The 14,591-nt window shown below is 35.9% G+C and overlaps 1 protein-coding gene across 3 annotated transcripts in view; it reads right to left on the bottom strand.

Annotated features, from left to right (window-relative positions):
- Smc6 (structural maintenance of chromosomes 6) overlaps positions 1 to 14,591 on the bottom strand; it is a 62,034-nt gene that overhangs the window by 37,979 nt on the left and 9,464 nt on the right. For all 3 annotated transcript variants that reach the window (XM_057770667.1, XM_057770659.1, XM_057770653.1), the window contains 7 exons: positions 13,054 to 13,159; positions 8,484 to 8,620; positions 7,886 to 7,947; positions 6,180 to 6,260; positions 5,328 to 5,429; positions 3,221 to 3,340; positions 3,025 to 3,123 (listed from right to left, as the gene is read on the bottom strand). In XM_057770667.1, the coding sequence (XP_057626650.1) occupies positions 3,025 to 3,123; positions 3,221 to 3,340; positions 5,328 to 5,429; positions 6,180 to 6,260; positions 7,886 to 7,947; positions 8,484 to 8,620; positions 13,054 to 13,159 (707 nt within the window). The remainder of the gene's footprint in view (positions 1 to 3,024; positions 3,124 to 3,220; positions 3,341 to 5,327; positions 5,430 to 6,179; positions 6,261 to 7,885; positions 7,948 to 8,483; positions 8,621 to 13,053; positions 13,160 to 14,591) is intronic.

The raw sequence follows: 14,591 nt of genomic DNA, 5'->3' as shown, positions 1-14,591 counted from the left end.
CAACTTCTTCAGGCTTCCATGGGCACCAAGCACACAAGTAGAAAAACACCCATACAAATAAATTTTAAAAGATAAATGGTAGGAAGGATATAACTATCACTATAAGATAGTCCTTACCCTCCAAAAGTTTATACTTTTACTACAGAAATACCAAATGCTTACACAGAAGAAAGTCCTATAGCTTTCTTCACAACTACTAGCTTTTGAAAAGAGATGAGCATCTATTAATCAAATTAGGTTTCATTATTAGACCGGGAAGTATTTCTCAAGGAAAGTACTTAAGAACTTTTTCTACAACAATCTGAGAAGACAATCTGAGAAGTAAGGCAAAGAGGATAAAAATATTTCAAGAAAAATTTTTAGGTTATTATGTCAGAAACAAAATTTGAGGTGAGAATGGTGGCAAGTGTTGAACTTCCACTTATTACCTGAAGAGGGAGTGAGAATCCTTGCCTAGAGATGGCAAAGCAAATACACCATTCACGGCTACTATCTTTCCATAGATGGATCAACAATAGAACCCTTAAAGTAAAGGCATCTGTTGCTTTGAAGACAGGCAAGAAGCAGTAAGCTGGGGAAGATTACATCCTAAATTTCAACCATGCTTGGGCAGAAATTCCTTAAGCAAAGGAGAATAAAATACTAAGACGTAAGCAATCTACAATGACAGAATAGGATAAATAAGGGCCAGACACAAACCATAACGACACATAGAGTAGGGTGTAGAAGAGCCAGACATAAGTAATCCAAAATGACAGAGTAGGACGAGGAAGGCCATCTTATAAAACACTACTTCTTAAGCTGAACTGTACCCCATGTGGCAGCATGTAATAGAATGTGAGTCCAAAAAATTAATACTTTAATAGTAAAATGCTCCCGAATGAACAAAATGAAAGGAAAATCAAATGCATAATGAACTTAAGGTGTTTCTGGCAGTACTTGCCCATGCTGTATCACACACCTTCACTGCAGGCTTGGTTTCAACACAATATTAGCACTTTGCACTATATATACCATTATGTCACGTAAACACCCACACTGTCTAAATTATACCTCAGCTCAGGTCTGGGAGTTTTGTTATAAACTGAAGTATTTTTATTGTATCCATAAAGTTAGAGTAACATAATGGCTTAATTAAGGAGAACAAGAACATTAATATTTTCTTTCCATCATTCTGTAGCTTATATCAAATTATTGTATCTCTAGATAATTACTGTGTTAAAGTGCTTACTTTTAAAAACTGCTCTGAGTTTCTGACTCCAGTTTCATAAAAAAATAAATAAATAAATGAATGAATGAATGAATGAATAAATAAATAAATAAATAAATAAATAAATAAATAAACAAACAGCAACAACAAACCATCAAAACATTGCTTAAAGCAGGCATGGTGGCACACACCTTTAATCTCAGCACTAGGGAAGCAGAAGCAGAAGGATTTCTGAGTTAGTTCAAGGGCAGCCTAGTCTACAGAGAGAATTTCAGGACACCCAGGAGTACACAGAGAAACCTCATTTCCAAAAGCAAAACACTACTAAAAAAATTCCTTGAGATTAGAACAGTATTTCCAACAATTTCTAAAATGAGCCTTCTAAAAAGCTTTCTGCTACTTTGTACTCATATTGTACTTTGTACTGAGTATTTTTATATAAAGTGGCATTCTCAGCACTGATGACTATAAACCTAGGACACCAACTCTGAAGAAAACACTAAAAACGTATGAAGCACAGTATCAAATACAGAGCTAAAGATTTAATTACTTAGGTTAAAAAAAACCCACCCATCTTATTATTATACAAATTTGCACTAGTCTTTAAGGTAAAATTTTATGTTCACCAAAGAATTATGTTAAATTCCTTTGCCAGGCAGTGGTGGCACATGCCTTTAATCCCAGCATTCAAGAGGCAGAGACAGGAGGATCTCTGCATTCAAGGCCAGCCTGGTCTAGTTCTAGGATAGCCATGGCTACACAGAAAAACCCTGTCCCAAAAAACAAACAAAAATTCCTTTATTGATTTAGTATCAGTAAATGTTTGATTTACAAATGTATTTTATGTACCTACACACAGGTGATAAAGGGTTGGGAGTGGAGAAGTTGTAAGAAGCTCTACCTATAAAAATCAAAGGAGTTACGAGTTCCTGGTGTGGGAGACCCTTCTGTCTATGTGTTGCTTTTATTGGTTAATGAATAAAGAAACTGTCTTGGGTCTGCACATAGCAGAATAGAGCTAGGCAGGGAAAACTAAACTCAACGCTGGGAGAAAGAAGGCAGAGTCAGGGAGATGCCATATAGCCATAGGGAACAGATGAGCCGGAACCTTGACAGTAAGCCACATGGCAATATACAGATTAATAGAAATGGGTTAAATTAAGATTTAAGAGCTAGTCAATAAGAAGCTAGAGCTCATAGGCCAAGCAGTAATTTAATTAATAGTTTTGGTGTGGTTATTTTGGGGCTGAGTAGCCAGGAACAAACAAGCGGCCTTCCTACAAGTCCCACTTCGGCACGACAGTGCAGGAAGCCGTACGTACAGCTCCACAGCCAGTTAATATACTAAAATCACTGACCTACACTTGAACAACCCTAACAAGTTATCTAATACAAACTCTACAAATAGGAAATCTAGATTCTGGATCATAAATCATAGCGCCCTGAAGTTTCTCTGGACACTATTCTCACTTCCAGTGTCTTCGGTTCACTAATGCTTCACTTTAGTGTGATCTACAGACAGTTACTTCAGTATCTCTCTTTCTTTCAAATGTTTTATGTTTCAAATCCTTTACAAAATCCTACTGTCCACATGCACGAGAAGTCAGCAGTCAAGGCTCAGACAGAATTATAGACAAATACAGGTCTGTTTCAAAAGAGCTGCAGCTGCTATATATAATCTTTGGAAAATTACAAAACTGGTTCAAGTTTAACAGACTTAAGTACAGATAATACACAGACAGTTTGTAGATCAAAACCAGTACCAGTAGTCTCATGACCTAACTGATTATATCCTTGTAAGAACCTATAAGTACCTGCTGTTCTTCCATTTTCCTATCAAGTTTGGCAGCACGCTCTTCACCAATTTTGATATTATCTCGAATAGCATTTAATTGTTTTTCAATTTCATTGACCTGAAATGCAATCATATACAAAATTACAAAAAAGTTATGAATTACAAAAAAGTTATGAATTTACAAATGAAAATAGATGAAAAAAAGTGAAAATTACCACTGCCCAAGCCATTTCATGTTTCAAATACTCTAAGTTAGTCTTCATTGTACTTAAGCCGGCAATATTTTGAAAACGTTCCTCTTTCTCCAAACACTGGCGCTTTAGTTCAGTAAGTCGCTTAAAAGAAAAAGATTATTTTTATAAACATCAGAAGGAAATATTCTGTAAATATGTTATTTAAGACAAGGCCTAAACTGGTACCACACAAATGCTTATTTAAAAAATGACACCATTAATGTAAAAATAAAGACTTAGTCTTTTGGTACACTTGTGCTAAGTATAATAATTTTGCTAAGTTCTGCACTATAAAAATGATCAACTATTATGAGCAAAGCATTACAAGTTCACTATCACACAAGTCCTGAAGCTTCCTTTTCATTTCCTGCTTAATTCCCTATCTAAATACCCCTAACTCTTAATTCCTCTCTAAAGGCTAGATAAGCCTAATCTTCCAGATAAAACATAACAAGTACCCAAAAGATACTAGAAAGAGAAAGAATGTATTCCCCCAATCAAACAAGTCCTAATTTTCTTTTAATAATGAATGAAACAAATACAAAATATGTCATGAGAACAGGGTATCAGGTGGGTCCCAGCTCATGTTCTTTACACCTATGTGGACGGTCCCCGTCATTCACGTTTTCTATATTCAATCAAGCCTCAATACTGTAATCTTACTCTGATTCCCTTTCCAATCCAATTTACCTTCCTTTAGCTAAGATTAATTCAATCTACTTCAAAATCCTTCCAAACTTGCTTTCCCTGCCTCCTGATTTCTTCACTAGTGCTCCCTGCCTTTGCCTTCAGAGGTTATCAAAGCCAACACTCAACAATTTTCAGCATTCTAAAGTAGCTATCCGCAGGGACTGCTGCAAAAGAAAGGAGGTGGCCTGGTTATCTAAAAGGTCATCTCTATCCCCTAGCTGTCTTGGACTCTATAATCTCCTTTCTCCTTTCTCACCGAGTTTCATGAAAACTATCTGTATCTACTCCATTGTCTAACTCTACAGATATGGCTGTTTTTCTCCCTACTGAAACTTGACCTACCATAAACATCTGTGAAGACTCTTTAACTTAAAATAGTGAGAAGTCCTGTCAATTTCTACATCTCTCAGCCATAACCACTTCTCAAATCTCTCTTGCTTTGTCTTATATGGCTTCCTCTCATAGTTCAGACTTGGGTCTGCCTTTCCTGCTCTCCTAGTGATCTAAATAAAATATATTATGTATTTGGACTCAAAAATGTTATCAAGATCAGATTTTACTCTGATGTTTCTAATTTATATAACCAACTTTCTACTTGGTAATCCCATTAGATAACATAAAAGCAACTCCAAATTTTGTTTAAAACAGACTGAAACAGGGCACGACTGGTAGAAATTATTTAAAAATTCAAGGATTCCAACAATTTGGCCTGGTGGCCAAAATGTTAAGGTACGGTCTAACAGCAGCTAACAAGCCACTGGATGCCTAAAGAAAGTCACTATCCTGCTGGTGTGATCAGCCACCTACTATAGAGACATACCAGGTTTATCATCAGCTTGCGGCTTGTACTCAACAAAATAAATGTTATGTAACATTTCCAAACTACTTATAGTGAGAATCAGTGATGCCTTGTACAACCAACTAGTCATACAAGAAGGGATATGAGGGCTGGAGAGGTGGCTCAGTGGTTAAGAGCATTGCCTGCTCTTCCAAAGGTCCTGAGTTCAATTCCCGGCAACCACATGGTGGCTCACAACCATCTGTAATGAGATCTGGTGCCCTCTTCTGGCCTGCAGACATACACACAGACAGAATATTGTATGCATAATAAATAAATATTTAAAAAAAAAAAGAAGGGATATGAAAGGTAAGATACGGCCTTATCTTCTAGTTCAAAACTGTCTAAGAGATGAAAAAAGACACACACATATCCATTATTACAAAACAAAATTAATTCCAAATTACAAAAATTAAATGTCACATAATTTAGTGTGCTAAAAAAAATGCCATTCATTTTAGGAAGACATAGATTTATACACAGGAATATAATTTTGATACTTTTACCTTAAGTAATCTAGGAACTGAGCTCATATCAAAAAGATTTACAGTATTTACAAACCTCTTCTCCTTGATTTATCTGCTCCTTTGTTCTTTCTTTTGTTTCCATAATATATGAATAATCCTCCTTCATCTGTTCAAGTTGGGTTGCTTTCATGAAGAACTATATCAACAAAAAGAAAAGTACACTTAGGATTTTTTAGGCTTTTCTGTACAAAAAGGGGGACAATAATGTTCCCCCAAACTCTTAAATCAATTACATAAAAAGCATTGGAAATGTAAGCACATATACATAAACACGGAGAACTTACTTTATTTTACATTAAAATTACTGAATCTATTACATCCACATCTACACAGTCAACTGCAAATGCTCCTAATACGTCATGAAAAAAAAATACCTTTAAGCATGATAATAATACACCTTGGAAATTTAAAAAAGAATTCCTGTATTTTCATACATTCGACTTTCAAAGTAAAAATGACATTACATTCCTATCTTTGATCTGAATGAATCTAAAATTACTAGAATAGGAAGTATCAAAACACATTCAGAAGATTATACACTAAGTTTTAGTAGTAACCAATTAATTCTTTAGCTTTAAAGTTTTAAATGGTTTAAAGTTTGTTATTAGGTTATATGTGGCCAATTCATTCCACTGTATTTTCTTAAAGGTCATTTGAAAAAAATAATAATCTATTCTTTAAGAATGAAAAGTCAAATTAAAAATATAAAGATCTACCAAAAAGTTATAACTACATCTTACTTGGCAATGTTTAAATCTATTTTACAATATTACTTTAAGTGAGTGATTCTGAAGAGAAAAAAAATTCAATACCCATTATCTGAGCAAGTTTCTATGTATCCGAAAGCATGACCTTAGTTAGGTTTGTATTTAGTTCATTCTCTTACTTTGTATTTGTCTCCCTCATTTTTAGACTGTAAGAACTGCTTGCTCATCTCTTGTGTTAAAACAGAAACTGGATTGTCCACCTGAAAGAATTTTTTTAAAAGGGCATTAGAAAATATTTCATTTTAATGCTTTAAACCAATTATACATTATAAAAGACCAGTGGTCAATCAAGAAAGCTAAGCTTTAGGCAAAGTTTATAGCACTAGGACTTACACATTTTTAACACAAAATAATGCTTCAAAATGGAACAATACCAAAATACATTGTCATTCAGCCTTCTACTATAGAAGTTACAAGCTCAAGAAGCCGCCATTTGCCTTTACTGGGTTTCTCAGGGGCTAGAGAAATGGCTCAGTGGGGAAAACACTTGCTATACATGCATGAGAACTGAAGTTCAGACCCTCAGAACCCACGTAAAAAGTCAGTCAGCAAGGCCAGCCAACTTTAACCCTAGCATTTAGGGGACAGAGACAGGGAGAGCTGGCTAGCTAGACTAGTTGGAATTAGTAAGCTCTGGGTACAGTAAGAGAACCTAATTCAAAAAAGTGCTGAGCAACTGAAGATACCCAATGTCAACTTTGGCTTTCCACACAAGCAGTTACACCCATATGTGCATGCATACCCAACATACTCGCAAGCACACAACAAAAAAAGAAAAAGTAGGCTTTTCACTTTCATATAGCTCTAATGTTACCAACATCAAAGGACAATACAGGTAAATACACAGCATGTGAATCAGCTTTCCTACATTCTTATCTGAACTCTGTCCTTACCCCTATTATGCAGCTTTTCAATACACAAAGAAAATTCAGTCCAGTTATCAGTGATCAGATCAAGTAATCAGATCAGTGATCAGGCAAGTACTGTTTTTTCACAGCAGTGCTTTAAGATTTCTCTTTCTAACTTTGTGAGGATAATAGAAAATTCAATGGAACTATATCATTTAACATTTGGAGCATAAATCATTTTAAATAATAGCTTAAGCAGAAATACAATTGGCTACCAGAATATATAAGATGAAAAAGTTTTAAATACATACTCTGCTTTGAAAGATTCAGAGTACATCTTTAATAACAACTATGGTACTAGCAACAAAACAACTTATGATACTAAAAATAATACAAGTTAATTATACAGAACTAATTAAAAAACTGATACTTCTCATTTTTAACATTAAAAGTGACAACTGTTCAATTTTTAAGTAAAACAATGTTTTTAAAAACACCTTCTTTAAGTTAATGCTGGTGCTTTTTTATTGCTTTCAAAAATGCTTACAGTTCAGTGTGACGGTGCTCATCAGGACTTGGGCGGGGAGGCAGACAGGAAGATCTCAGTCTGATCTACAGAGCGAGTTCCAGGCCAGCCAGAGCTACACGGTGAGTCTGTATTTCAAAAGGAAAGAAGAGGAAGGAAGCAAGAAACACATTTCACTGTGCTTCCCTAGACCTTAATTATATCTGACTTCTTGAAAATGAGACCTGCAAGTCCCTATACTGCACAGAAATTTTATACCATTATTAAAATAAATTTTAACAAGATATTGACTATGCTAACAAAATCAATGCACTAAAAATGGAGCACATATATTCTTATCAATTTACCACAAAGCAACCTTATTTACTTATATGCATGTCAAAGGAAAAAAAATCACACCAACAAAATGATAGTTTCATTAATTAATCTGAAAAAGAAATTTAGCAATTACCTGGATGTTAAAATGATCAAGAATTGCAATGAGCTCTTCCTTCTTAGTAGAAACCACGGTGCCTGTTTATAAAAACATAAAGACCAGACTCCTTGTGAAATACAGGGGAAAGGTACAATTATCTATAAAATGCAAATACTGAGAACATTTATCAGGCCAACAACAACAAAAATACCAGTAAACAAATGTAATTTCAGTCATCATATCAAATAGAGAGTAGGAAAAAACCCACGTGCAGGAACAGTGCATGTGTCTTCCTGTGGGAACCAGACAGTACCTTCTCAATAACTGAACCTCCCCTTCATGCCCTTTCCTACCTTCTACTAGCTCTAAGCTGTAGAAGTCAAGGGAAAGAAAGGATACCTACAGTTAAAAACAAAATGACAGAGCCTACTTCAAATTAATTCTGTTAAACATGATGTTGACTTTATGTCCTATAACAACTCAGTGTAATATACACAAATACTATATGCATTGAGTAACCAAGCAGGTTATTAATGAGGTTTCAAGAGACTAGAACGATATCACAGGGACAATCATAAGAACTTTTAACTATTTACTAATATTTTATAAGAAACAAGGAAACCAACAAACAAACCTTTTTCACTTTTTAGTTTGTAAGATCGACTTCCGTCCACACTAATGTGTTGCTGCACAACTATGGAGTCGCCATACACATTTGCCCTGAAGGCATCGTCACCTCTGTTCCTTAGCGTTATTGAGATGTCTGCTGAGCTGAAACAATGAGGTTAACTTGAGTTACATGATGGCGCAATGCAATATGTTAGATTACAGCAATTTTCAAGTCCCCTATGCAATCTGATTAACATGTTAGTTAAGGGTCATAGTCTTATCACATAAGGTTAAAGACACTGTGTCAGTGAGAAAACTAAAGCTGAGAGTAAAAGCAGGAAGTATTTCCTAGTTCATATGAGCAAAATACTAATGCCTTGTCATACAAAACTATTTTAATTGAATGAAATCTTTGACAAATTTCCTGTGAATCTGTCAATAAACTTCATCCTTTAACATTTACAGGAAATGCAGGGAAAATGTTTAAAATGAGCTTCTCTGTGCCCTACGGATGTGACAGGAGATACACATCAATATTTGCTGTACATACTCCTATCCTCCTCTTTGCAAGATGGACTTAGTCACCTGTCTATATCTACATCTCTAAAAACTAGGCTAAATTTAGTAAATCCTCATGGAACAATTACTCTTAAAATTCAAGTTCAGGAAAATAAGCCACACTTCAGTGAAGACTCCACTAATGTGAATTACACAGATGTCTTGGTTAAAGACATCTTAGCGACCCCTAATCAACAGTAAGGGAAGCTGGGTGAGAAATATAAAAGAAACACTATACCATCTTTGCAACACTTCTGTAAATCTAAAATACATTTTTCTTAATTAAAATTTCAACATGATCAAACCAAGAAATGATGGTTCATTAGAGCTATAGTTTCGAGGTCTCAACAGCGAAACCAATCTGGTGAGATGATGAAACCTGCAGGAGCTCTCGAGATGTGAACCTATCCAACTGACAAAGGACCCATGTACCCCCAAATCAAAGACAAAGACAAACTCACTTCCTTCACACACACCCAACTAAAGTATTAGTAACTAACACCTGCACCATGGACTCTGGGTGGCCAAGACTAAGATGAGGAGTAAGACATAGAACGTAAATTCCACAGATGAAAGTCACATACTCAGTTATCACAAAGAGACAGGGAAGGAAGCTAACACACAGTGAAGCAGAACCAACCAAGAAAAGGGACTGGTGGCGCACGCCTTTAAACCCAGCATTCAGGAGGCAGAGGTAGGCAGATCTGTGTGAGTTGGAGGTCAGCCTGGTTTACAGGGCAGCCAGGGCTACAGAGAAACACTGTCTAAAGAAAACAAACAAGGACCGGAAAGATGGTAAAGGAGAATCAAAGAAGGCACTACAAAGATACACACAACAAAGTAGCAATACAAAAAGAAAATTAGGTCTGAAATAACATCTAATACTTTTAAATTAATGGCCCAATTGTTTTATTATTTTTATTATTTATTAGACACCCTAATGCTGAAACCTTTAAATACAGTTCTTCATGTTGTGATGACCCCCAACCATGAAATTATTTTCATTGCTATTTCATGACTGCAGTTTTGCTACTGTTATGAACTGTAACGTAAATATCTACATTTTCCAATGTTCTTAGGTGTCCCATATAAAAGTGTCATTCGTTCAACCCCAAAGCAATCAACCCACAGGTTAAGAACCAATGTAATAAAAGTTCAATAATTTTTAATTTTACACTTTCACTATTCATTTACATTTTATTCACTTACCTGTCATTACAAAAGGATAAAGAAAAACTGGAACTAGAAATAAACTAAATTTTATTAAAGTGCAAAACCCTAAGCATAATCCCAATGCTTTAAAATAGCCATTCTAACTATACAGAAAGTGACTGGGTGTTTGACTGGCTTCCTTAAACTAGCCAAGCAATGTTTTTCCATGAAACATTTTACGTTAAATACTTTAACCCATCTTCCCAATTTAGGAAGTACTGAGACACAAGCATAAATTTCTAAGACATATCCTGACTATAGTTTAAAAACTACTAGCTTAGGGGGCTGGAGAGGTGGCTCAGAGGTTAAGAGCACCGGCTGCTCTGCCGGAGGTCCTGAGTTCAATTCCCAGCAACCACATGGTGGCTTACAACCATCTGTAATGAGATCTGGTGCTCTCTTCTGGCCTGCAGGTATACATGCAGGCAGAACACTGTGTACTTAATAAATTAAAAAAAAAAAAAAAAAAAAAAAAAAAAAAAAACTACTAGCTTATACAACAACTGATTTTCAAGTATAATTGCCTTAAGAGGGAACATGTATATATCGTAAAGCAGAGGTAACAACAGTAAATAATTTGTTTTGGGAAACCAAGTTCTTAACTAAACAGCCCTTGCTGGACTGGTCCAGGTTGGCTTGGAAATATAGCAAACATCACGTCTCTGCCTCCTCAGTGCCAAGATAACAAGTATGGACCACAATGTAGCTTTAGTATCCTTTCTTTAAATAAAGCTAAAAGAAGAACCTTTAAAAAATGTACTGCTAGCCAGAACTTTTGACACATGCCTCTAATCTGAGCACCTGATCTCTGTGAGCTTGAGGCCAGCCTGGTCTACACAGTGAGACTCTGTCTCAAAAACAAACAACCTCATTATGAGTTCTCCTTTTTTCTTCCACTCTCTGTGATGCATTTAGTATCCATAAAACTGTCTTAGCTTTTTAATGACTCTTATTTCTGCAGATGGGCTATTCCACTCTGACTGTATCTGAAATTATACTCTTGTCCCCTAATAGCCTACTATGTCTGATCTGGAAGTTATCCTAAAGACAACATATTCAGAGAAGAAGGCCAACAGAAATATTTGTTAGGACAGAATTCCAGTAAGATAAGTAAAAACAAAACTATACTGGAAAACTGTCATCAAATAGTTTTTTTCTAAGCTAGGATGGGAAATGATTTACTGTGTACCTATTCTTCTTTTCTATCAACTGGGAATCCTGAATTAAGGCTAAAATTCCTAAGTTCCTCAGCAATATGTAATTAAAAAGCTGGCATTCTACATTTGTATCATATTCCTACTCTATGTTTAAGTATTAAAATAAAGAGAAAAATGGACAGAACAAATAGAAATCTGTATCCTGTTCTGTCAAGTATTAGTATCAATTATCAAAGTTTCCATTCGATAAAATCACCAGCTACACACTGTAAGAGAATAAAACAAAAGCAGGGTATTATTATAAGAACCTAAGACCCTTCTAGAGGGTATCTTGGGTACTGGGGAATATTATTTAAAGGTGTGTTGCTTTTGCGTATACTGCATTTGTTTAACTCTGTGAAGCTGTGATTCTTTGCCTGTCTAAAACACCTGATGGTCTAATAAAGGGCTGAACGGCCAATAGCAAGGCAGGAGCAAGGATGGGTGGGGCTGACAGGTAGGAAGTATAAATAAAAGGAGAAACAAGGAAGAAGAGGAGCAATAAGGAAAGGCAAGAAGGATGTCAGGGGCCAGCCAGCCACCCATGAAGTAAAAGGAAAGTACAGAAATAAGAAAGATAAAAAGATAAAAGCCCAGAGGCAAAAGGTAGATGGGTTGATTTTAGTTAGGAAAAGATGGTAAGAAATAAGCCAACCTAAGGAGGAGCATTCATAAGAAATAATAAGACTCCATGTAATTTATTTGGGAGCTGGGTGGCAGCCTCCCCAAAAGAGCAACGAACAAGAAGCCAAGAGGAAAACATCACACAACACTTGGGTAGTGACAAGAACAAGAGGAACTGGGAATGCTGCACAATCCTTGTCTCACAGAAGGGAAAGCAAAACAGGAGAAAGGACAACACCATCCTGACTCCCTAGAAAAAGTGTTGTCAGCGGGCAAAAAGCTCCAACAGCAATGACATAAAATTAGACAACTGATAAGTTATATGAAAGCAATGTCTAACAGGAACAGGAATAGAGCCAGACACAACTCAACACAAAATTCCAGCACTGGGAAGGCAGAGGTAAAAGGACAGAAGTTCAAGACCAGCCTCCGCTATATAACAAGTTAAAGGACAGTCTATGTCTATTTCAAAACAAATAGAAAGAAGTATGAATGTTAACATACAAGGCAGTACTATGACTGCTCATCAAGGGTCCAGACAGTAGACATGTGACTATGATCCTAAACTCATATTCACTGAGTAAGAAACAGCCAGAGATAGGATACTTTTCTAGGAGTCACAGAAAGCTAAAGAAAGAAATTCTGCACAGAACAAGTTGGCTCAACACTGACTTTGCTCTCATCCCTATCATGTTAGTATGATTGATGATATGAAGTTTAAGCAAAAATCCACAAAGGTATAATATTTAATAAATATTTGTTAAAAAATACATAAATTTGCTGCTGCCATTTCTCCCATAAAAACATCAAGTTGAAGTGGGCAGTGCACAGTACTAAGTAACACAGGTTATCTGCCAAGATGATAAAAGGAAGCAGAAGGCCTTGTTGGCAACAAGGGCAGGGCAACGGACTAATATCTGAAACCTCTCCTTGGAGATACCCGCTCTCCAGGGTTCTAAAGCATGCTTCTTACTAGAGAATAAAAGATCAGCAGAGAACACTTACTTCTGTCCAGCTTTTACAAAACCTTTTAAAGAGGATCCTCTATTAGTAGCAACTGCTTTTCCACCAAGACCAACTATGAGAGCGGTGAGCACAGCACTCTTTCCACCTAAAGAAACACATTGAAAAATTCATAAAGATAAAATTCTCACTTTATAACTTCATTCAAAAAGATGGCCGACTCTGTTTCCACCTGAAGTAAAATGTTACAAATACAATTATAATTTTCTTCCAGTGCTAAGGTGGCAAACTAAGGAAAGTTCCCCATCAAGAACTACCTCACGCCGGGAGGTGGTGGCGCATGCCTTTAATCCCAGCACTCGGGAGGCAGAGGCAGGCGGATCTCTGTGAGTTCGAGACCAGCCTGGTCTACAAGAGCTAGTTCCAGGACAGGCTCCAAAACCACAGAGAAACCCTGTCTCGAAAAAAACAAAAAAACAACAACAAAAAAAAGAACTACCTCACTATCACCAGTAGGAAAACCTCGTACATTTCAATACCAATTTTGTACCCACAATAAGAAAGGAGAAAAATGGTTAATATCTTTCCAACCTGAAACTCAGTCTACCCTCTCAGTGCATCAAACTAACAATTACGGGGCTGGAGAGATGGCTCAGAGGTTAAGAGCACTGACTTCTTCCAGAGGTCCTGAGTTCAATTCCCAGCAACCACATCTGTAATAAGATCCGGTGCCCTCTTCTGGTTTGCAGGGATACATGCAGACAGAACACTGTATACATAATAAATAAATCTTTAAAAATAGAAACTTTCAATTACATTTACATATGTAATTAATTTACATAATTTGTCATTACATTCTAATTTAATTATGGCTACTCCTTTCATCATAAATTTCTAGGCACAGAAACTTTAAATAGCTATCAAATGTAAGAACCCAACATGAGAAGAGATGTTGTCTCTTTACAGTATGGATGCATCCTGGTACCAGCACATGTATTCATCGAATGCATTAAATGGAAAAAAATTAGAAAAAAAATCACATATTTCTAATTTAATATTTTTAGTTTAGTATTTTTAAATTTTAGTTTTTTGGCCCTTAATTTTCAAATTCATTTCCTATCTCTTTTACGTTTAATTTTTTGAAATGTAATTTTTATTCTAAAAGATATAAAACATCCAAAACTTCACTTTGAAAATCTCAACAACACAGACACAGCAACCATTTTCTGAATCTCATCAGCCGCCAATCAATTAACAACAGTTTGTTATCTTCTACAGCATACCACCAATTTTTTTTTTTTTTTTTTTTTTTTTTGGTTTTTCGAGACAGGGTTTCTCTGTGGTTGTGGAGCCTGTCCTGGAACTAGCTCTTGTAGACCAGGCTGGTCTCGAACTCACAGAGATCCGCCTGCCTCTGCCTCCCGAGTGCTGGGATTAAAGGCGATACCACCAAATTATTAAGCCAACAGAAATTAATGATTATCGTGCTTTAGTTCCTGGAATGTCTTTCAAGTTCTTATTCTTTTTTCTTTACTGCCAGATACAATGCTTGAGTTAAATGTCCTCTATTAAGTTTTATA

This window comes from Chionomys nivalis, chromosome 1 (genome assembly GCF_950005125.1).
Source record: "Chionomys nivalis chromosome 1, mChiNiv1.1, whole genome shotgun sequence".
In the NCBI taxonomy this organism is placed as follows: Eukaryota; Metazoa; Chordata; class Mammalia; order Rodentia; family Cricetidae; genus Chionomys; species Chionomys nivalis.
This window is presented reverse-complemented; position numbering and strand designations above follow the sequence as displayed.